The 25,526-nt window shown below is 36.9% G+C and overlaps 1 protein-coding gene across 1 annotated transcript; it reads right to left on the bottom strand.

The window, feature by feature from the left end:
* Positions 1-24,736, bottom strand: LOC136038323 (calcipressin-1-like). The gene is made up of 4 exons (XM_065721422.1): positions 24,500-24,736; positions 10,880-11,053; positions 6,376-6,538; positions 1-1,268 (listed from the first exon to the last, which is right to left on the bottom strand). The coding sequence occupies exons 1-4, from the start codon at positions 24,671-24,673 to the stop codon at positions 1,108-1,110; spliced, it is 672 nt and encodes a 223-aa protein (XP_065577494.1). The 5' UTR covers positions 24,674-24,736; the 3' UTR covers positions 1-1,107.
* Positions 24,737-25,526: the final 790 nt, after the last annotated feature.

Genomic DNA, 25,526 nt, shown 5'->3' on the forward strand with positions numbered 1-25,526 from the left:
TTTTCAAAGGTTGAAAAGATTTATTTTCAGATTAAACAACTTAAATTGGTAGACACAAAAAGCGCTTTTCTACACACCCCTGGTTTTACACAGCTGCGTTTTTTATGACACAAGACTGTTATACCCTGTTGTTGTAAACTGCTGTATTCTATTGTATCCAATGACACACATTGGATGCAACAGAAACGTAGATTTGTTGATACCAAATCCATTCGCTATATGCGTTAATACACAGAGAGTCAAACTTTAACATGGAATGGGATAGAAAGCCATTTTGGATTCTTCCATTATGAGTACACCACTATTATGTAAGACGAATAGCAAGCATATAAAGGGAACAACAAACTTGGGTACGAATAGTAAACCATAGATGCAACTTCATCGATGTTCAATTTGTTGCACACCCAATTGAAAGTATTTGGCGTCTAGCAAAACAGCGTAATGACCAATAATGCGAGGCCAGACGTACATTCTCTGACTCGGTATTGTGTAAATTTTGTATGAATTTTTGTGGAAAGGGAGACACGAAGGAAAGAATCTGTTTGAGGAAATACTGAGCAATATCACCGTTCATGGGCCTACTCACACCGAATTAAGAAGCTAACTAACTTGAATATTTGTTATACGTACAACGGAAATGCTGTAATGAGAGGTATTTAGCAGTCGTATAACGGAAATCGTCCGCCATTTTTTATGAAACTGTTTTTCGAAGACTAATTTAAATATTTTGAAGACTGAGTTGTCGTGACACCAGCTTATTGCTAAGACAAATATAACTAACAGAAAACACCAAAACAGAAAACTTAGCACGATAGTACAGTTGTGTGGAAAGGGGCGTGAATTCGGTGATATCTGGCTCGTCGTTTGAACATTTTTAAGATGACAACAGTCCACGAAATACTCTGTATTCAACTAAAAGTTATAGGCTTATGCATAAATTTAATAATGACAGGATGTGATCGTTCAATAGCAGTCACCTCCAAATGTTTAAACAGAATTCCATGAAACAAAACTCATAAACTAAAATCAAGAAACTGAACTTCTGTTCCGAAGATAACTATTTGCGTAGGATATATCAAAAGTGCGAGATCACAATTGGGTCAATATTTAAGATAATTCTGATAGAATTTGACTAAAATTGGAACGTGTGTCAGTAATTTGACCTTGTCTTTCTTCGTCTTCTTCCTCTTTAGGTTCATACTGCTCACAGACATGAATGACAATTCCAGGTGTTGTTTCTGATTGAGGATGGAGCTCATGAGTTTGTCCTATGAAAACAAACTGAATTAGTTTAGAACCCCAAAAAGATATACAAATATAATAATAGCAGTAAAATAACCAGAAAAAAAAAAAAAAAAAAAAAAAAAAAAAAAAAAAAAAAAAAAAAAAAAAAAAAAAAAAACACACAGCCGGAATCTAGTCCCTAGAAAGAGACTCTAAAGGAAAAAAAACACTGAAGAATATTTTTTTTTATTCTTATATAATTTTATTAATTCTAATCCTTACCTGCAAACTTAATTTCTATGGAGCGACTAGTGGCGCAGAGGGCGTCAACGAAGCCTCTCCACTTGTCTCGGAGCGGTGACATCTTCCTGTTCAGGTAATAACGAGGTCCCACCCGTTCTCAAATCTCTTTGTCAAAAGTTAGCCACAAAGTGTTCTTTAGATGACCACTTCTTTATCTGTCGCCTGGATTCTAGTAGTAGGCTGTCAGAGGAAGGCGGTCTTATTTCATGCGGAGTATACGTGTTAAATATTTTTACCTCTTCATCCTTATAACAGCAGTAATGAGAAGCAGGCCAGTTCTATTAGGAATTTTACAGCTATTGATTTTATGAATGCGAGAATTCTCTTTTCGAGCTGTTAATTCATTTTGCTGCAATAAATAGCGTGGAGGAGTGGGGAGAGGACAGTGCTACAAAAGGGACCTAACTTCAGTCGCAAAGAATGTTTGCTGCTCCTCCAAATGGGCTGAAGTCTATTAAAAGCTCTGATTGAATGATCAATTCTGCGTTTAATCTCGGTCCTCATTTCACCATTACAATCGATCCAGCTATCCAGGTATTTGAAATCCTTCCCCTGTTCTAGATGATTTTTTTTTTAAATTTTATCATTTCTTATTATTGTAATTTTATTGCAATTTTTATTATTCTTATCACAACTTTACATATAAAATATAATCGAAGAAAATTTTGTTGTCAGCGTAACAAAATCCAGAACAGGAGATTCATCAATGAAGTTATAAAGCTCGTCACAAAATTGTGACTCTAGAACAGGATCAGGCTCAGAGAAATCCTTCAAACATTAGCTGCCCGTTTATCGGTTTGAGCATTGCCAGGGCATTTGATGCTGTGTGACCAGATACTTTACATGGAATGCAAAGCATGTTCCGAACACATGGATTATCCCTGGTGGAGGAGTGCTCCGTGGAACGACAGCGAGGGCATATTTCTGCATTCTTACAATCAGCAGCTATGTGTCCTTTTTGATGGCATCTGAAACACCACCTGAGTTCGAATGTGAATTCTTGGACAGCTAACTTCTCATATCTCACCTTCACAGAATTTTTAAAAAACGAAACCAGATCACTTACGTTGTTCAAAGTAAATTTTGTAGACACGTGACTTGCCACACTGCAAAGCTTTGAAGCATTCTTGAATACTTTTCTCTAAATTATTTTTTGTTCATTCTCTTCTTGCGCCTTTTATTACACCGATGAAGGCAGGAGATTTAACAGAGGCTTGAAGGCCGGGTTGGGATTTTTTATCTGGTCAGTAACCGAGAAGGCAGCGGGTTTACTTTTTACGACAGTTTTCTATTCTGATGAAAATCGTTTCACCTCTGAAATTTCATTTGCAGCTGCAGGACATATTTTATCTATAAAATCTTTCCTTAATAGTAGAGATGAAAAATTGGACGGGCAATCTTTAAACAACAGCATAGGTAGGAGACTTGGATTGGTCATTAATGGAAGACGGCTGAGGGGAAGGGAAGCAAGCAGAAGTTGCCTGCGTTGCGAGATGTTGCTAATTGAGCTCGGACAAACTGTCAATCTTACGGGAAAGTTCACTCATTTGACAGATTAATATTTCAACGATCGCATCTCCAATTGTTAGAACTTTAAACAATTAGTATATCACGAATTTCGGGATCTTAGGTCTTTCTTTCGATGCCGTAGAGAACCACTTACAAACGTCAAGGACGTTTTTATCGTCTTTTTGGCATCTAATTAAACGTGTTGCAATTTCTAGCACATGATGTAAAACCTCCTTTGCCTTTAGAAAGGTATCATGACCGAAAAATCATGTCGAATTAGCAATTATTTACTCTACATTGGTACCATCGATCAGCGATCGAGAAATAAACTGGATTAAGAATAATTTCCAAGTCGTGCAATATTTCATACCTACACCTTACATGGGTAATATTCAATGGAAAAATCCGGTCTAAATCAGTGCCAAAGTCCGTCGCCAGTATAGATCCCACAAGCGAGTAATTACCACAATAGATTTTACTATGCATTATAATCCCATTGTAAAAAAAAAAATATAGATAAACTAGATTCCAATTTGTAATCCTGTTATAGTTAACTCGGGTCAAGAATTCAGTTGGAATAAATTATTACCTCACAGAAATGAATGCAGACAAGGCAACAATATCCAATTCAAGCTTGATTTTAACTCATTGAATATTTTCTAGATCAGCTAGATCAAAATATACTGGATATCTCGATCAGATGTACATTTACCGTTATCTGCGGAAATCCTAAAACAAAACAATTAAGACCAATGACATAAATACAAAATAAAATAAGTACTTCTTAATACTTGTCCTTTTTTTTCAATGCAACACCGGAAGCAAACGGTTCGTCAACTTTCAAACAAATGGGAAGAGGTTAAACACCTTGGGAAAAATGAAATTTATTTTACCTGACTTCAATAAATTATGATAAAAACATTTCAAGTCAAATTCATATGCGTCTCTATTCAAAGCGAGGTTCTTGAAAAACTTTTTTCTCTAATTTCAATCATTTTGCGGAAATTTTGCTTTAAACCCGGTCCCTAAAAGGGGACCGGGCAATTATTGAGCAAGAAAAAATGGTTCAGAAAATCAAAAATGTATTCTGATAGGACTGAAGTGAAAACTTCAGGTTCAGAATTTTGCTTTAAAGCCGGCGAAATAGAATCTTGATGTTGTAGCAATCTCATTTCCAAATTCTGGTTAGTAAGCCCCGCATATGAGCTTCTGCAAGTACATGGAATCTGATAGATCCCACTTCGACGTTCCAATGAAAGTTCAATCCTTCCCAGAATTTAGAAAACTATTCAAAGTATTGCTACTTTTCGAAACTTCCATTAAACCATTACTTTGTCAAATTCTTTAAGTTTTTCACTTAGCCCTGGCACATATAGTAAAGAAATAAAAGCTGTCTTCAAGACTTTCTTAGAAATCTCTTGAAACTTTTCTTGAAAAAGTCTGGTCCATTAACCAGCCTGGATAATGGTTACTTATTAGTATTTACCGTAGAAAAGACAACTACTCCTCAATAAATATCGGAGAGCAAATACTAAAAATGCGGTCAGTTAAACGTGACTGGAGATAAAAGACAAAAGTCTATTGTTGTTAGTCGGTTTTCTGCAAATTTTGAAGTCCGGACTATTTTCATTCTCTAAAAGAAGAAGTTCAAGAAAACGAAGTTTCTCGTCCTCTTCTAATTCTACAGTAAAATTTAAATCCCCCCCCCCAAAAAAAAGATGTTTCAAAAACCTTTTGATTCCTCCTTCCCATAATTGAAATTATGTCATCCATATACCTTCATCAATAAATGTTTTAAGAAATACGAATCTAACACTATTGTTTCAATATTTCCCAAAAAAGACCCCATACTTAAATCATTTACTTGTTCCGAAAATTCCTTTTTGAATTCCTAGAAGGTCACAGAAATTTGCATCCGGTGTTGCATTGAAAAAAATAAGGGCAGCTAACAAAATGTAATTATTTTATTTTTCATATATATCATTGGTCTTAATTCTTTTATTTTAGTATTTCTGACGATGATCACTGTACATGTCATTAAAATATACAGTATATTTTGTGAATGTTACTAACACTATCTAGGATTTATCCCTATTTGAACTTTTATTAATCGTAGAATATTCGACCAGGTTTACCCCCCCCCCCCCCCAATAATTTGGAGAAAAACTACTTTGACCAGTAATTTTTTTAAATTAATCCATCCTCATTTTTAATTTAGAAAAACCTCGAAAACCAGGGGTCCATTACACTTCCTAACATGTTCACTTACACTTTCCTAATATATTTACCTTTACACTTCCTAATATTTTCCTAATATACGCATATACTGCCTTCAAAACCTTATTATCAAGCAATAGGTGAGTCTAGTTAAAGGCAAAATTACGAAAATGGACTATACTTCCTGTTTCGTTATGTTTGCCCAGGTCAAGTTGTTTCCCCTGATAGGTAAGGGTCTTTTACTTCCTAAAATCTATCAGTTCAAATAAGATTTTCTTATTTTAAAACTTTCAAAAATGGATATGAATACACCCTCTACATCTGCAAATAGGACAGAAGCGGAATCGCTGAAAAACAAAAACTTACTGAAAAAAGAAATTTTATTCGTTTTATTCAAAAACATCAAAAGACTGCTTCCAGGGTCGACAACCCTCAAAAAAAAAAACAGAATAAAAGACCTAAATTATATAATTACCCCTTGTTCAAAGATAAGCTTTAGTAGAAGAGGCGACCATAACTGGTCTCCATAGGCCGATCAGCTAGGAGGTTTTAGGGGTCGTTTGCAAGATCAAGATCCCTAGAATTTCACAAGAGGATACTCTGAAAACAACACACGTACCAGGGAAGATCAAGAGGCTATCTGCACTCAGGTTTTCGAATTATTAACAACATCTGGGGAGTGGCTTGGGGGATTAATTTGAAACCTTCAGGGATTATTAAAACCAACACAAATTATTACCAATAAGAGCAGTGCTACCCCCCCCCCCTTAACTTTCTAAAGGCTAGAGTCGAAATAAAAAAGGAATTTGTGTAATGTGTAAAAATAGCATAATTTCTCCAACTTTGGTTTAGATAATTTAAAACAGTTTCATGGTCCAAATTAATAAAAGGGCTGGTGCACTTCTTTGTCACCGAACACTAGCATTTGAATCGACTTTTTGACAGTGCAAAAAAACGTGTCCACAAAGTAAGTTCCTTGAGAAAGTTGCAGTATATTCTTAGATTCCAATGAAAATGCATGACAAGGGGAAGGATAGGAAAAAGGGAAGCAAAAATTCTTTACGCCGAAAACTAAGAGCAGCCCAACTGAACAGATAGAATTAGAATCAAATCATGAATTACCTGGACCAAGTGCCGCAATAGCTGAAATTAGATCATAGTTCATAACTGGTTGTGATTCTGAGATTGGTTCCCAGTCAACTGGCGGCGAAGCAGGTGGAGATATTAGGAACTGCTTCACAGGCTTAGGAAGCTGAAGATAGGCACTACTGCTAAATTTCAATGGCTGAAAGAAAGAATGTGTTTTTCACTTCCATACTGCTTTAGATACACATACACAAAATTTCTCTGGATAGAGATTTAGAGAACCGTCATGCCAATCTTGCATACCCTAATAAGAGACTGAGGATAGCCTAGTAAAACTTAAGGGAAAAATGCTTTATAATATATCTTTTTACTCTTTTTGTAGATCTGGTTCCTAGGATGAGAAGGAGGGACAGGGGAGCCATTGTCTAGGCCTAGTCAAATTCACCATTGAAGAATGCTAATAGGAATTATATTGAACTTATTTTTAAATTAAGAGATATAGTATTAAAGAGCTGTTCATTCAATTTGTCCTTACATAATATCTGGAAGAACTTGGTCACCAAATATGCTCCAAGACCTTGGATAAAATTACTGAATTTCGAAGAAAATCAGCCTCTGAATGGAAACTTGTTGCTAAGTTGAAATGAGCAGTGAATATAATTGCCGAGAATGCTGAAAACAGTACTCCTGGCATGTTGGCGAGTGTGGATTCCCTGATGTTTTTAAGAACCTTGAGGAGCTTTCCTAGTGGCTAAGATGAGCACCTAGTCAAAGCTCTTAGGCAAAACTGGGTAAAATATTCCTAGTGTGGAAAGTCTTGAGTATTCAAGATTTATTCTGAGTCAAGACAAGATCTAGACCAGCTCTAGAAAATGTTCGTCAAAATTGGGTACAAGCTTTTTTTAAAATCACTCGTTTTTCTCTTTAAGTGTTGTTTCTCGTACAACAAAAACGGAAATCTGACCACCCAGCGCTCAGACCTGGTCCTCTACTCTCGACGTGGATTGGGTGACCATATATCTAACAGAACGCTTTCATGTCCAGAAAGAACGGTCTGCGTGGAGTGTAAAATTGTCGGATATAGTTGTTATAGTGTAAAGCGTCCCCAAAACAAGAGACAACTAGCAAAGCCCAGTGCATGATGGTCCTGTGTATTCATAATCAGGTTGTGTCTGTTTTGTGATGGAATATTAATAGTGGACTTTTAGTTAAACTTCCAGCAAAAAAATTCGCCATTAAATTCTAAAATTCTTTGTCTACAATAAAGATTTTTGACAAGTCACAGCTTAGGTCCTATCAAAGCTATTTCTTGTCGATTAAAAAATCCTCTTTCAAAGGTTACCCATCAGATAGTATAATAATACTCGTCAAGGCTTTGTCACGATCAAGGATTTTTATTCTTCGAATTTTTTTCTTGCCCCTCATGTTGATGAATGTCTTATTTTCAATATTAATCCTACAATAGATTACCACAAAGACCAAGTGGTATTTGTGTTTACTTCTGCGTGTGAGAACTAGGATCCTGTCTTTCTGAGATTCTACAGTTGGATAAGGGCTGTATTATTAAAGAAGATTTTAACTATAACCTAATTAACGGCTCGTCATTACAAGCGTCATTTTTTTTATTTCTCCCCTTTCACCGCCTCGTCATCTCTAGACCTAGTTTTATCGGGACTGAAAGAATGTCGGTTGTGGATTCTAGCTTGTTAAAAAGTCACGCACTGTTCCTCCTGGTTATGAGGAATGCGGAAGCTGATGTAAAAGAAATATGCGGGCAATTTGATAATTGCCGGGTGCAAACCATTTCTTAAACCATTCTGCCTTTCCGTTTACAAATAAAACGAATAAAAATATAGAAAACAAGTAATTATTTTTTAATAAAACCGTAGGGAAAAACTTTGAATAATAAAAGTGAAGATTTTCATGTAAAGTCAAAATATTTGAACCTTTTCATTATTATTTTTTTCCGCTGTCTTATTTCAAACATCAAGCCTTTTTTATTGATTTTCATTTGATTTGTATCTAGCGCGGATTTGCCAATCTCCTTGATACATAAAAAAAAAAAAAAAAATGTACCTCTCAAGCGTATCCGTCCATGTGGCACAAACTATTGGTCAAGTAATCTGAGCTGTTTTAAAGTATTATAAATTCTATATGACTGCCCTTGTTTTGGCTTGATTTATGCCATTCTTCTTTCTACTAAATGGAAGTTTACTAAAGAATCCTCCACTTATGTGGACCATATTGTCAAAGTCATTTCCCAGTAGACCTCTCGGTCCCACACTTACTTTTGGAGAAATGTTGGGAGACGCCCAGAGCATCCACCTCTGCGCTCAAGATATTCCTGATTTCCAGAGGATCTCGCTTTTCTCTACCAAATTGTCCGAATAATTTCCTCCAAATGCCAACCTTCAAGCCGAATATGAAGAAAAGCCTGTAGGCTTTTACTCAAGTTTTCTTCTTGAGAATTTCGCTGTTTGAGTCGATTCTGTAGTGTGTGTAATCCTACACCTAAAAGGTAAGCAATCTTCTAATATTGATGGAGTTAGCACTCTTCACATTTTCCATGGTACTGAGCTTCTGGTTCATCATATTGCTCTCTTGATGCAGGTGATTATTGTCCAAGAAATTGTGCCCATTGCAGTTTTGACTACAGGTTTCACTATAATTTCAAAGAAAGGCAAACTTGTTCTCCAGTTCTTGTAGTGGTAGCTAAAACTTTCTGCCTGTCTGAAATGGTTTTCATCAACCATCCGGATAAGACATATTATGTTCCACCATAACAATTCTGAACCCAGTAACGTCACGGTTATGCCCACACCTTGTCTATAATTGTGAACGTAATGAGCGAGGCTGATTCTTCAAGTAAAAGTTTTCCACGTAAAGGGTTTAGGATATGCCTAAGGCGCTTGACTCTGAGTTATTTCTTCATATACTAAAGCTCTCCGAAATATACATTCTCGCATTAAATTTTGTCTAATATTTCAATTATTATCCAAAGCTGACAACCCTCAAGTGTTCTGCTTATCTTCTATTGACAAAACAACTATATTCTTATTGAGACTGTGAAATGTATCCACCAGGTGCTGTTACTTGAGGAACTTGAGCCACACTATAAAGCTCATTAGCGAGGGTTTCATTCGCTACTGTCTAAGTATGCAAGTATAATCTATTGGATTGTAAGCCCTTGACCATAGAAAGCAGAAAAGTCATGGAAAGCACACAAGAACAACCCATATTTTCTAGTTTTTTTTTTAGGACTATTTTTTCATGTCACAAATTAGCGTACACTAACTGCATTAATCTTATTGTGAAACTACTAAATATCATCAATAGAGAAATCTTCCAATGGGCATCTGAATTTGTCTAAGGGACAAGCATCTTGCGGAAAGACATTATGGCAACAGAAAACGGACAAGCATTCCAGCTTTTAATTGCTGAGGAGACAGCAATGTCAGGTTCAGATAGATTCACCTCATTCAGCAGGGGCGTGATCATAAATTCAGAAGGGGATGGAGAGCAGATTCAGAGGGGGGATGTAACTTATTTTAAAGTAGCTTTCACCTATTCTTATATGGGTCTGTCAAGCACAAAAATCTCTGAATTTTAAACAGCCCTTTAATCAAAATTAAAAATTGACAATTAAGTTAGCAGGTTAAAAGTTCAAATCCCACTCAAGTTAAACTTTTACAAAAAATTCACTCCTTGATGTTTGAATTCGTAAGCCCTGCATCTCATTTCTTTCCATGGAATTTTAATTGAAGTATCTTGTTTAAATTCAAAGGGTAGGTCAAAGCCCTCTAAAGGGCCTTTATACTTTAGGCACATTTGCAGGAAACATATAGGCTATATTTTGTACAATCTAGGTAAAATCCTTCAGATTTTGTTAACAAATGCTTCAGTACCTGCAGTTCAAATAGCCTACTAAGTGACATAAATGTATGAACTATCTGAAGAAGTGTGAAGGGTTAAGAGACTCAAGAAACAAAGTGGATGAGGGGGAAGAATTTTGGATAGAAAAATTGTTGATGAATGGGTATCTTATTGGTAATAGAAATCTGGCATGGTTTGTTCACAGGGGGGGGGGGTATACTGGGAGGGTATTTTATGATGATTTTGTTTAGTGTTTTCGCATGTTGTTTTTTTCTTTTTCCAATTAATTTTTTTTATTCTTTTAATTTATTCGAATGTTCTTTTCTTCGTTTTTGTAGCCATGGCCCTGCAGAGTTCTTTGTGTCAAATTTACTACACTAATACTATATCTAGACAAAACCATATTATTTGGTTACAGACTAAAGGTTATTTTTGCGTATTCTCCACCTCTCCCCTTCCATAAATTCATATAAACCGCTTTAAAATCTAGTTTTTTTCTCTCCTACAATAATTTTCTAAAAAACTATGCATACAAACGTATTGTATTTGCAAATGACAGAATCATAAACATTTGTAAAGCAAAACATTCAAATCTTTATGTATCTTATCAATTAGCTGAACAGATAGTCTAGACTTGATCAGTAGAAGAGGAAAATCCCAGACTCACCTGGATGAAATAGCATTTTATATGTGAATCTTCAAAAGGTGTTCCATGAATGTGTATTCTTGCTTTGGCAGCTGAACTAGGTGACGAAAAATTCACACGTGCTCGTTTGAAACTCTTTAAATACTGCACAGTAATGCTTGAATCGAATTGCTTAAAAAGCTGCTCAAATTCTTCCTGGAAAGTAAATACAATTTTATAACTGTGCAGGGAAGTGTAAATTTTGGTTATTTTTCAGAAAATGGCCTTTTTTTCTTAAAGGAGTATCACTCAGAATTGAGACAAAAAAAGAATAAAAACAATAGGTTCTTGTGTAGAGGCTAGTCAAAAGCAAATCATGGGGAGGGGGAGCAAATGCTTCGTCTAGGTGAGATGTTTCAGCTTGTGTTTATTATATGATCCATGGTAATTTTGACAATGATACTTCCTCGAAAGAAATTCGAGAAAAGACAACCAAGAAAAGAGGCGAAAAAGCTTGTGCATGCTTGCTGGAGATCCTAACACATGTAGTCTTTGATTACTACTTATATTACTACTAAAGCCACTAAAGCTGAGTCTACTACAATTAATTCTGCTGCTACTACTGCTATTAAAACTAAGAATATTGGAGCAAAAAATTTGAGATATATAGAAACTGTATGGAGCTAATTTGAAACACACTATGCCCCTGCAGGTTGTCAAGCAGACGAAACAGAAATACTTCAGGAATGGAATTAAGCCGCAACTTTCAGCGTGTGTTGCAAGCTAATGCATTAAGGTGAAGATTTTAAGGAATATTTAGGTAGATTTTGAAATACTTTCAAAAAGGTGACAAAGCAGTATCTGAAGAACAACTTATATTATTAAGTTAGACCTTTAAGGGTGAGTTGTAGGGGATTTTGAACTAGCCAGAAGGCACTATGTGTATATTTTTCATACTACCACTACAGTTACTGTAACCAATGCTGCAAACAATATTAAGGTCAAACTTTAAGGGAACGTTTAGGAGGAGTTTCAACCAAGACCACACTACCTTTCCATGACAAAAGTATATCCCTATTTTCATAATAAGGTTTCATCCCTATTTTGAACTGCTATACTTTGAGTTTCAACTAAAAGAAAAAATTGTATGCATACAGCTTTTCAAAAGGGCATATAAGAAACATCAAAGGTAGCACCACTCTATAATTACAAGACACATAATTGAAACTTGTAAAGCAGCTAATTCGATTCAAATTAATAGGCTAAGTACCTTTTTAAGAGTAAAAAGAGGTTGGAGAGCAAGTAGCCTTACTCTCAAGCCCATTCATTTACCAAACGCATCCAGTCAAAATTTTGAGACAACCACTTTGTTCAGCATAGTAAAATGGTCCAGCAACTGTATCGTTAGGGGTATTGGGCATGCCAGCCCCCCACAATTATGCAATTGGCCCACTATGCTTTGAAACTAAATGTTGCTTTAAATTAAATCAAAAGATATTGTGTTTATGGTTGCCAATAAGACAACTCAGCAATATATCAAGAACAATTGAGGCTGAAACTTTAGGGGCTATTATTATTATTATTGCTTCTGCTCTCACAATTTAGATAAATAAGAAGAGTGTAAGTGTATCCAGGTTATCAAAGATAATAGATCAAATCTTTTGGGAATCATATTAACTTTTATTTGGATTAAAAATCGTAGAAAAAGTTTCTCCAACATACACACATCAACCCAAACTATGGAATCTTATAGAAAACAAAACTGAAAAGATATAAAATACTATTTTTTCCATGAAAAACACTATGCCAATAAAAAACAAACAGAAATGTAATAAAAAAAAATTTCTACAAAACAAGTTTTTCAAAGAAAAGTAAAGCACTCTATTTACCCAAAAATGAGCAGAAATAAAGTAAAGTAATCCCCCAAGCCTAAAACTACAACAAATTATGTTCTGGCCTTGAGAAGGCATGGTTATCAGCCCTACTCATGTTGATTTATGCGATTTCTGCAGTTTGAGTCAGATATTTATTGTGATTTCTGTTCGTTTTGAGTTTCATTTATTTATTGACAGTGGTTTGTGGTAGTTTTATGCTTGGAGTATTATTTAACTTTATTTCTGCTTATTTTTGGCTAAATAGAGCTCTTTACTTTTCTTTGAAAAACTTGTTTTGTAAAACTGATTTTGATTAAACGACCTTTGTGATTCAGGGGTCATTGATTCTATTAAAAACCTTTTTTTAAACTACAAAAAGTTTTTAACTACATCAATTTCCTTCAAAATGAGCCATTAAACAACTCTACAATGATCCAGTGCCATGCTATCTGCAGAGAAAAAGAAATAAAAAACAAGATGCCATATTCAACAGATGCTAAGTTTTTTATATAGGGGTTTTGAACAAGGAGGTTCTAACTAAAAGTGTACTTCTTGCTTTGATCTGACTCTATTTTTAGAAGTTATAGGTTATTACATTTCTTAGTATTGGACATGATCAGTTCTTACTAGGTTGCTAGCTACTGCTTCAACCCAGATTTGATATAATCATTTCAGAATAATATAGAGTATTTTAAAACTGGGCCTTGGAAAGCCTGCTTGGTGTAGTGGATAGCTTGTTAGAATTATTCTCTGAAGGTCACAGGTTCAATACCTGCTGCATCAATTTTTACATTTGTCAGTTTAAAGCCTAAACAAAACTGCTATTAATAACTACCACGTAAGATTCTCTTGACTGACACCATTTCTGATGAAATTTATTGATTCTTTATTCAATACAGTGCTATAAAAAAATAGAATTTTTGTTAAAAAAATGATTCTATTTTAAAAATTACTTTGTTTTTAATTAAAAAGGGCACTAGATGTAGCGATTTTCTTTAAAATGATCCATTAAAGAACTCTCTAGAATGTTCCAGTGCCAATCTAGCTGTTGAAAAAAGAAAAGAAAAAAAATATAGTATATGAAGAATATTGTAGTTGCTTCTTGATTTTCAAGCTGATATATTCCCCTTGTTGTTCAAGTGAAGGGATGTTAAGTTTCCTATATAAGGGTTTTGACAAGGTGGTTCTAATACTGTACTTTGTTTTTTATCTGATTCTAGTTTTAGGAGTTATGGACTATTTCATTTTTCACTATGGGGCATGATTGTCTCTTACTGGGTTGCTAGCTACTGCTGCAACCCAGATAAATGATATAATACCCAAAGTCAGCAGCCAATCAATTTTTTTCATTTTAGTCACAATAATCCTCAGCATCAATATACCATGAATAATAACCCGACATCATCCCCAATTCCCCTCCCAATTTGTGCTGGTGGTAAAGACCTGGAAGTCAATATAGATAGTCTTCTAAAGTCCCTGAACTGTTTCCAGAGCAAATTTGAGCCTTTGGGCTTCATACTAGAACAATTACTAGCCAATTATATAGGACCTTCTTGAAGCAAGCATTCAACTCAGCTGATAGAAGAGCTTTAGTAAATAAGTTATCCTTGTATGGTATACCAGACAAAACTGACTAGTTCTATATACAAGAACAACACTGCTGTGGTTAAGGTAGGAAATGAGGTTGGTAGCTGGTTTTTTATTAAATCAGGAATTAAGCAGGGTTGTGTTCTATCCCCATTTATATGGATCATTTTGAAAAGAATTTGTCTTAAGGACCCCAGGAAAGCCAATAATAGAACACAGAATCAAATGGGGAAGAATAACTTTCTTAGGCTTAGATTATACTGATAATTTAAGCATCCTAGATGAAAATGTGAGCAGAAAGGCTGAGCCTTTAGAAGTTTTCCAAGTTTAGAGTACTAGAATAGGTTTGAAAATTTATGTTAAGAAGACTAAGTTGCTAAGGCTAAGAATAAATGAAGATGAACAGGTGATGTTGGGTAACAAAAAGATTGATAAAGTGGCCAGCTTCACTTACCTTGGTAGTATTACTAGTAAAGACAGTGGGAGCAGCACAGATGTTGAAAGTAGAATGGCCAAGGCTCAGAGGTTTTTTTTTCACAGTTGAAAATTGTTTGGAAGAATAGAAAGATAAACCAAGATTAGAATATTGGAAGCTACAGTGATGATGGTGGTCAAATATGGTTCCAAAGCATATGATTCTGGTGATCCAAAAAATGGAGAAAGATTTGCTCTAGTCTGTAACAATCTTGAAACAATATGTAGACAATTCCTTTTTCAAGAGGAATGACCTACAAATTGTTTTGGGTACTTTGCTAACTGACTATACTTCACAAAGTAGGCTATACAACAAGTTTGGTTCAATCCCACTTTCTAGGGCTACAATGAGAGAAAGGTTAAGATTGCAAAAATTTGTCCTTTTCAGCCAAGACCAGGACACTGGGACACAAATGATGACTGGGACACCGGGACACAGGGAATATATGATGACGACCAGGACACAACTACAACAGGGACGCCAGGGGGCACAGGAGGGATATATAAATGATGACCAGGACACAGGGAATGTTCAATTAGTAATCACCATTAACAAAGCTCAAGGGCAATCATTAGAATAATGAGGTATAGATCTGAATACAGATTGTTTTTCCCATGGACAATTATATGTTGCATGTTCAAGAGTCGGTACACTGACAATGGGACAGCAAAGAATGTTGTATATTTGCAAGATATAAGTATATATGGCTTTGTATATGACGTCAATATAAGATCACACTATAGACTGGGACACCGGGACACAAATGACGACTGGGACACAGGGAATATAAAAGACAACCAGGACACTCAAAGAGAAATTACAGACCGGGACACAAATGACAACCACTGGGAATATAAATGGACACAGGGAATATAAATGACGACCAGGACACTCAAAGAGAAATTACAGTCCAGGACACAAATGATGACTGGTGCAATGATTTCTTTGATGTACTATTCAGTTATTACGTATATTTGACCCAAGCACCTGTAACAAAAGCATAATAAGGCAACTGCAAGCAAGCACACAAGTATTAGCATTAATATATAAGCAAAAGCAAGCAATAAGTTCATTTCATCTTCCTTCTTTTCTTCATGTGATTCAACAATGTTTTTTATTGAATATGCTCAACTTCAACTTCGTTGGAGGTTTCACCTGACGACTGGAACGACTTTTTTTTTTTTTTTTTTTTTTTTTTTTTTTTTTTTTTAGTTTTTTTTTTTTAATTCGGTACAATAAGTTCATTTCATCTTTTTTTTTTCAGTACAATAAGTTCATTTCATCTTTTTTTTTAAATAATACAGTACAATCAATTCGTTTCATCTCCCATCTTTTCTACAAATTCAACTTTGTTGAGGGTTTCACCTGACGACCAGAACGAGTTGCCATCGCCCTTCTTCCATGGTTAATCTGCTCTGCCTGAGCCGGTCCGTGGCCTCCACCTCTTTGTGTGTGACACCTTGCTTTGGTGTTGGAGACTCCACTGTAGGGGGGTCCGTAGTCTCTTGGGAATCAGCTAAGGGATCGGGAACATTCTTCGATGGCGAGACGCTCGAAGTTTCGACTTGGCAACTAGCACCATCGTGCAGGTCAGTCACCATCGGGTCTTGTCTTGATTTGATGCGTATTCTGTTGCGCGGAACGTCCCTCCTTCTTCGAGACGCACATAGTATGAACGAGGGCTGTCGCCAGTCTTGCAAACTGTTGCCTTCTTCCAGGTTCCCTGGTCAGTCAACTGAACCCACACTTTCTGACCCGTTTTCAGTGGTTCCATATTCCTTCCATGCTGATTATAGTGTTTACTTTGTGCTTCTTGGGCCTTCTCCCTCTGTTGTCTGAATCGGTCAAATTGGAAGGCTCCTGGTTGCAACGTTTGTGTGATGCTGGGCAGGAGTGATCTCAGTTGGCGTCCCACCATTATTTGAGCTGGGGCAAATCCATCAACGGGTGTGTTCCGATACTCCAATAGTGCCAGATACGGGTCACTCTTGCTCTCAGCGGCCTTCACCATGAGTCTTTTAGCTATTTGAACAGCATTTTCACTTAAGCCGTTGGACTGAGGGTAGTTTGGGCTTGAGGTTGAGTATAATATTCCCCAGTCAGTCATGAATTGCTCAAATTCCTTTGCGCTGAACTGGGGGCCATTGTCAGTTGTAAGTCGCTCGGGAATCCATGTGATTGAACGATGTTCTTTTATTGAATATGCTCAACTTCAACTTCGTTGGAGGTTTCACCTGACGACTGGAACGACTTTTTTTTTTTTTTTTTTTTTTTTTTTTTTTTTTTTTTTTTTTTTTTTTTTTTTTTTTTTTTTTTTTTTTTTTTTTAATTCGGTACAATAAGTTCATTTCATCTTTTTTTTTTCAGTACAATAAGTTCATTTCATCTTTTTTTTTAAATAATACAGTACAATCAATTCATTTCATCTCCCTTCTTTTCTACAAATTCAACTTTGTTGGGGGTTTCACCTGACGACCAGAACGAGTTGCCATCGCCCTTCTTCCATGGTTAATCTGCTCTGCCTGAGCCGGTCCGTGGCCTCCACCTCTTTGTTTGTGACACCTTGCTTTGGTGTTGGAGACTCCACTGTAGGGGGGTCCGTAGTCTCTTGGGAATCAGCTAAGGGATCGGGAACATTCTTCGATGGCGAGACGCTCGAAGTTTCGACTTGGCAACTAGCACAATCGTGCACGTCAGTCACCATCGGGTCTTGTCTTGATTTGATGTGTATTCTGTTGCGCAGAACGTCCCTCCTTCTTCGAGACGCACATAGTATGAACGAGGGCTGTCGCCAGTCTTGCAAACTGTTGCCTTCTTCCAGGTTCCCTGGTCAGTCAACTGAACCCACACTTTCTGACCCGTTTTCAGTGGTTCCATATTCCTTCCATGCTGATTATAGTGTTTACTTTGTGCTTCTTGGGCCTTCTCCCTCTGTTGTCTGAATCGGTCAAATTGGAAGGCTCCTGGTTGCAACGTTTGTGTGATGCTGGGCAGGAGTGATCTCAGTTGGCGTCCCACCATTATTTGAGCTGGGGCAAATCCATCAACGGGTGTGTTCCGATACTCCAATAGTGCCAGATACGGGTCACTCTTGCTCTCAGCGGCCTTCACCATGAGTCTTTTAGCTATTTGAACAGCATTTTCACTTAAGCCGTTGGACTGAGGGTAGTTTGGGCTTGAGGTTGAGTATAATATTCCCCAGTCAGTCATGAATTGCTCAAATTCCTTTGCGCTGAACTGGGGGCCATTGTCAGTTGTAAGTCGCTCGGGAATCCCATATCGGACGAAGTGAGATTTCAGTTTGTTGATGACCTGCCGTGACGTGGTGTTTGTCAGGCGATCAACCTCAAAGAACCAACTCATGTAATCGACAGTGACCATATAATCCTGTCCGTTGAGCTGGAACAGGTCAGCAACTACATGCTGGAATGGGTAGTCGGGTATTTTATGCAGGATCATCGGCTCCTCTGTTGGTTCATAGCAAACTTGGCGCATACCTCACAGTGGTTGACCAGCCTCTTGATATCTTGAGTGATGCCTGGCCAGAATACAGACGTTCTTGCCCTCTCTTTGGTCTTCGCCACTCCTAAATGGGAAGAGTGTAATTGGCCTAATATGCCTGCTCTCATGTATATTGGGATGACTATGTGCTCCCCTTTAACAACAAGGCCATCAAGTTCTGCCAACTCATGACGATAATTCCAGAAGGGCCCAAGTTTTCTGTCCAGGCTCTTTTTATTGTTCAGCCAACCCACTTTTATTGTTTCCAACAGGGAGTTCAGTGTTTCGTCTTTAGTCGTTTCTTTACGTATTTGTGCAAGCCTTTGGCTTGCTATGGGTACAGTTTGAAGGACTGAGTGAACCAGAATTTCCATGTCTACCTGCAACTCAATGTCTGTATCAGCAGGGTGCAGGCGGGATAGGGTGTCTGCTACAGGGATAGTCTTTCCAGGTTTGTATCTAAGCTTGATATCATATGGCTGAATAGCCAACATCATTCACTGCAGCCTTGGAGGTGCCCTTTGTATAGACTTCCCAAAAATCGACTCAAGAGGCTTGTGGTCTATGGTCACGCATATCGTTCTTCCGAACAGATACTGGTGAAATCTTTTGCAAGTAAAGGTTATTTGCGAGCATCTCTTTTTCGATTTGGGAGTAACGCTGCTCTGTCTCACTTAGAGAGCGAGATGCTAAAGCGATGGTTGCTCTGTCTGTTGATAGCTGGGAAGCATCTGTGATCACCTCTATCTCCTTGGCCTCTGGATCAAAGTAGAAAAGGTTTTTGGAGATTGCATTCTGAATCCCTCTCTTGGCCTCCTCGTGGCTTGTATTCCATTCGAACTTCTGCTGTTTGGACAGGTCTCTGAGGGGTTTGTTCAGCGTAGCCAGGTTGGGGATGTATCTAGACAAGTAATTGTACTTTCCTAATAATGTCTGTAGTTCTTCCTGGTTTCGGGGGGCAGGCATGTTTTCTAATGCCTGGGTTTTCTCTGGGTCTGGGGCAATGCTGCTTGTTGTCAGTCTGTGTCCAAAGTAGGTGATGGAAGTAGTGTCAAAAACACATTTTTCTTTGTTGAACCGCACTCCCTTGTCTCTTGCAGCTTGACGTCATGTTCAGCATCACTACAACCAATGCCTGCGATATCATCAACAATCAGCCCAATATCCAGTTCTGTAAAGACCTCCTCCATCTTTCGCTGGTATTCGTCCTGCGCTGAAATCAATCCAAATGGGTACCGGTTCCATTTATACTGGCCATACATGGTGTTGAATTTTGTCAACTCAGAGGATGGTTTGTCCAACACCATTGACCAGTATCCATTTCGGGCATCCATCTTAAAGAACTTCTTTGCACCTTTGCACTTCGCTGCTACTTCATCAAATAAGGGTATAGGGTAATGCAGTCTCTCAATTGCTCTGTTTAAATCAACAGGGTCCAAACAGATCCTGAGTGACCCATCTGCCTTTCTCACCAGAACCAAGGAATTCACCCACTGTGTTGGCTTGGTCACTTTTTCTATGACTCCAAGTGACTCCAGTCTGTCTAACTCCTCTTCGAACTTAGCTTGTAGTGCAAAAGGAACCCGTTTTGGCGGTTGTATAGTAGGGATTGCACCCTCTTTCAGATATATTTTGCAGGTTCCAGGCAGTATCCCTATGCCCTCAAAGACATCACTGAATTCATTTAAGAGTTTTTGGATGACTGGTCTGATTGGGGCTGGATTGCTGACACTGAGGACAAACTTGATCAGCTGAAGTCGTTCGCTGGACTGGCGGCTGAGGATGGGTGCTCTATCTGTACAGGCCACATGGAAGGTATGGGTCTGGGGGTTTGGTTCTTGTACTGAACTTTTAGGTTGGCTGTCCCCAGTACCTTTAGCTGTTCTCTGGTGTAGCTGGTCAGCACATCAGCAGTTGGCAGCAGTGCTGGCTTTCTTGCCAATTTGTTGAAGTCTTTGAGTGGCAGAATATTGGCCTTGGCACCAGTGTCTATCTTGAACGCCAATTCACTATCGTTTTCTGTCAGTTTTATCAGAGCATAAGGCTTTTCCACCTTCTCTTCTGTGGAAATGGACTCAATCATGAATTCTCTATCATCTTCCACTTCGCTTCTTGTTTCAAGTTCATGTACTACTTTGCTCTTGCACATTTTGGCAAAATGGTTCATCTTCCTGCATTTGCTGCACTGTTTCCCTTTTGCTGGGCACTTATAGCTTCTTGAGTATGGGCCACCACAGAAATAGCATGCAGGGGAATTTTTCTGTCTTTGAACCACTTCCACCTCCTTCGTAATTGGAATCTGCGTCTGTTCGTTAAGCATGAGTGCTTGGGTCTCTTGCACAGTTTCTATAGCTCAACTGCACTCAACTGCTCAAGCCAAGGTAAGTGTGGCTCCCTCACTGAGAAGCCGCTCATGGATTCTTGTATTTTTGACTCCAAAGACCAACTGATCTTAGACTAGCTGGTCTTCTAGGGTATCAAATTCACAATCCTTGGCAAGTACTTTCAACTGAGTGACATATGACTCAATGGTCTCTCCATCTGCTTGGTTTCTCTGATGAAAGATGTATCTGGCAAAGATGGGGTTTGCACTTGGCTGAATATAATTCTCGAACTTGTCTAGATATACTTTTGGCTTGTTTGCCTCTGCGTCAGTTAAGGTCCAAGTGGAGAACACATCCTGTCCTTTTTCTCCAGTCCAGATCAGTAAGTATGAGCATTTCACTGCATCTGATTTTCCATTTAGTGGACCAGAAAACATGAGCTCACAATGTTTCTTAAATTTTCTCCATTCTGATTTTAGGATGGGGCTTGACCAGTTGATTGATGGAGCTGGTGTACTATCCATGTTGAACTTCTGACACCATGCAATGATTTCTTTGATGTACTATTCAGTTAATACATATATTTGACCCAAGCACCTGTAACAAAACCATAATAAGGCAACTGCAAGCAAGCACACAAGCATTAGCATTAATATATAAGCAAAAGCAAGCAATAAGTTCATTTCAACTGGGACACAGGGAAAATAAATGATGACCAGGACAACTCAAAGAGAAATTACAGACTGGGACACCAGGACACAAATGACAACCAGGACACAGGGAATATAAATGATGACTGGGACACAGGGACACAACTACAACAGGGACACCAAGGGGCACAGGGGGGGATATATAAATGATGATGGAGACACAGGGAATGTTTGATTAGCAATCACCATCAACAAAGCTCAAGGGCAATCATTAGAATAATGAGGTATAGATCTGAATACTGATTGTTTTTCCCATGGACAATCATATGTTGCATGTTCAAGAGTCAGTAAACCTGACAATCTATTTATATGCACAGACAATGGGACAGCAATGAATGTTGTATATTCACAAGTTTTACATTGTTAAAAACATATATTTATATCTATATTCACAGGTGGGACACAGGGACACAACTACAATGGTGTGTAACAACTTACACGCGTGGAGGCTTGGGGGGGGGGTAAAATACAACACTTTTTCTACTCCAGAAGGCTTAATTTAAGAACTTTTGGTTTGAAAAGAGTTTCAGTATGCAGGAAAACCATCTAAAAATCCAACTGTTTTATTAGAAGTTTGAATTTTTATCAGAAAAGGGAACAAAACTCTGATTTTCTTGAATTGGAGCATTTTCACCAACAAATTTGACAGAACGAAAAAGTTACCTGCTTTCAATGTAAGTTTGAACCCAATTTAACACATGTCAAAATACTTGGGGAATACTTGTGAGTGGATCCTGGTGCATTCAACATGCCTATTCTTTTCACTTTATTTCTTTGTTTTTATTCAACCTTTTTGATGTGTGAAACACTATTCAGATAGTGGAACCAAGCAACTTGAAAAAGTAACTCAAGTATAGGGAGTGTAATTGTGTGACCTGGGTCTCAATAATATAATGTGTGAAATAGGTCTCTCAACACAATCTGGAATGGCCCACTTCCTCTCAGCTTTAATGACCCAGCAAAGATTTTTTTGTTGTTCACAGTGAAAGTGTTGTCAACGTTTGGCTATTTCAAAGTTAATCTTCCATTTTAATCCACTTTAAAAATTTTAGTTTTGAATCCTTTGTTTGGAAAGTTAAGAATTCTTGAAATATGCATGTCTTACTTAAGATTATTAGGAGTTTGTGACAACTAGGAGTTTAACATGTTTCATTAGCCTTTTGGGTGGGATAGGGTATAAGTAAAAAGGAGTGGATTTTAATAATTTTAAGAAGTTTATTGTCATCATATTGGACTCAGTGGAATTTATATTCATATGTAAATTCTTAGCTTTGTCCAAAACATTAGTAGGATTTTGATGGGGTCATTTTTGATAGTTCTTTGGTATAGGCTACTTCCAGGATCAACAAGTCATCTACATATTAACACCCTTAGGGGATCTTACTAATTTGATTAATCAATACCAAATATAAGTGTTCTTAATAAGGTTCTTAAAGAATTCCAGACTAATTAGGGGGACAATGGAAAAATTCCTATGACGATGGAAAAATCTAGCATCAAATTATTAAAACTACAATTTAAAAAGAAAACCTTTTTTAATGTTTTTCTCATGTGAAATATTATTACAGATAATAATGGTCAAAATCTCTTGTTGTTGAGAAAATAACTGTAAATTTCACAACTATGTTTTTGTCAGAGGACCCTTGAATTTCAACACTAATTGTTTCTTATCTGTTTTATATGTTTGGTGAAGTTTTGACAGAGTCACCTGTATTTTAAAAGGTCCTGTTGCTGTCTGTTGAAATTTTGACAAGGTTACTACAAGATATTCTCAAAAGAAATGAATATCATAATAGAAGCCAATATATACATTTGAATTTGCCTGAAGGAACATTTTTAGTTGGTCTGGTATTCAAATACATCAGACAAGAATTTTGACTTTTGGAACATAGTTTTGTCAATATAATATTACTTACCATTTCAATTTAATTTTATCAAGAAAAAGCCAACATGGCTACATTTTAGAGAAGATTGGATGTAGCTTATCTTGATGCATTGGTGCTGATCCATACTTTTTAGAATAGAAATAACCAAGTAGCCAAATGCCAGTTGGAACATTACATAGCTAAAAAATTGTCAGGAGCTCATTTTGTGTTGAAAACAGGAAACTGATTGAATTTAATACTCCTTTCTTATCTGGGTGTATCCAATATAGTTTCCATGTTTTACATTGTCAAAATATAATCACAACTTTAATTCTTATAGCCTAGTATATCCACTAAAAGAGCCCATAGAAAAATATTAGCTCTTTTTGAGTTTAAAAAAGAAAATTCAAGCACACAGGCAAATCTACCCTATTAGACAAAACTGGATTAGGATAGCTTAGCAATAGCCTATTTTTGAATTACAACAAACTTATTTTTCACTGATAATAGTTCTAAACACTTTTTTGGTAAAATTTTGGTTAATTGACTTCTTGCTATCTAAGAAAGGGTTTAGGTTAGGAATATGAAATTTTCAGAGATGAATCTACAGACTAAAGTATGTCCTGGGAGGGTATTTTGAAGCAACTACCTCCACTCCTTCTCCCTCTAGAGGGCCCTGACCTTTGATGACCTTTAAAAATATGTGTTATAAAATTGAAACCTTGCAAAATAGATCTTCTGCTTAAATGAAGTACAATCCACTCCTTCTCTCTCTAGAGGCCCCTGACCTTTGATGACCTTTAAAAATATGTGTTATAAAATTGAAACCTTGCAAAATAGATCTTCTGCTTAAATGAAGTACAATAAAACTGTTTTCAGGTTCATAATTTTGCTCAATTTCATTTTATAAAGTTTTAAAGATAGGCTATGGAAATATATTTCCTAAACTTGAAAAAAAACATTGATAGCCTATGGCTCAAAATTCTGCTCAAATAACAGGAATTGTATTTTCAGAACTGAAGGCAGAGAAAAAGCAACTAGTAACCAAAAATTAAGGTAAAATGTTGTTTTGTCAAAGTTTCAATAGGTACAGACCTGTCATGTAAGCAAATTTCAGGGCACTCTAGAGGGAGAAGGAGTGGAGGTGGGTACTTTAAAATACCTTCCCAGGACATACTTTAGCCTGAAGATTCGTCCCTGAAAGTTTCTTTTTCCTAACCTAAACCATTTCCGAAATAGCAAGAAGTCAATTAACTAGAATTTTACCTTTTTTTAACTAATAACACCTCTTGATAGTCTAGAAAAAACTGTCTTTAACAGTTGTACCTTCACTTGATTTTCAGTAAAAACTACCAAAGGAACTGATGTAACAATCAAGCTTGAGGGTGAATCCTCGGCACCTTCATCAAAATTAGGAATCTCGTCAACTCCGTTTTCCTCATCATCAAGGAAACATTTTCTGAGCAGTTCTATGATTCTGTCATCATCAAAGTTTGACATTTGGAAATAACAAACTTTATTAACTTAGCAAATTTCTATCTTTATACGGTCTGACCATGCTGCCATATAAGACTATCGAACTGAAGCAAATGAGTCGGCTGACAGCATTATTTTTTCTAGGCGGAATATTGTTGAACAGCAAGCTATCATAGACGGCCTTCGAATATTACAACATCTGTGAATGGCTGTCCAGTTGAAGCCCACCCTTCTTCTGGTAAGGTGACTCATTTCAATCAAGATGAGGCCCAAGATTACTCGGCTAAATTGATTAACGATAAATATTAAAATTTCGAGCTCAAGTAAATTCTATTCCAGCAAGTTATATTGTCACATTAAGTGTTTAGTGGGAAACAAAGGTGTTGGCACAAGCTGGAAAACATAGCCGGTAAGATCAAGTAGAAAATCTTAAAAGAGAAGAGCTCACTTTAGTTCAGTTATGCACTGTCATATGAATATAAATTAATCTCTAAGACGCATTTTCTTCAAGCTCTCTATTTAGATTTTAGCTTTTAGAAAATTGTGGCCCTTTGTATGCAGATTTATGATAATTTGCCATAAAATTATGGAAGAATAGGTTTAAAAGACTTCTTATTATATAATAATAGACAAATAATCATTTGCCCGTTTTAATAGTAGGCAGAACTATAACCTTAAAAAGAAGCTCTTAATCAAAATTACAGCTTTCAATGAAATTTACCTAAAACCTGAAATATATACTTCGATATATTTGTCGTCATTTTATTTCGGGAATCTGTGTGTCTGATAAGTGCATTTTGATCATATTAACGTTTGTTCTCTTTTATCTTGTATTGATAAGTCGTATAACTTTGCGCATGCATTATCAGGGGTGTAG

Source organism: Artemia franciscana, chromosome 2 (assembly GCF_032884065.1).
Source record: "Artemia franciscana chromosome 2, ASM3288406v1, whole genome shotgun sequence".
NCBI lineage: Eukaryota > Metazoa > Arthropoda > Branchiopoda > Anostraca > Artemiidae > Artemia > Artemia franciscana.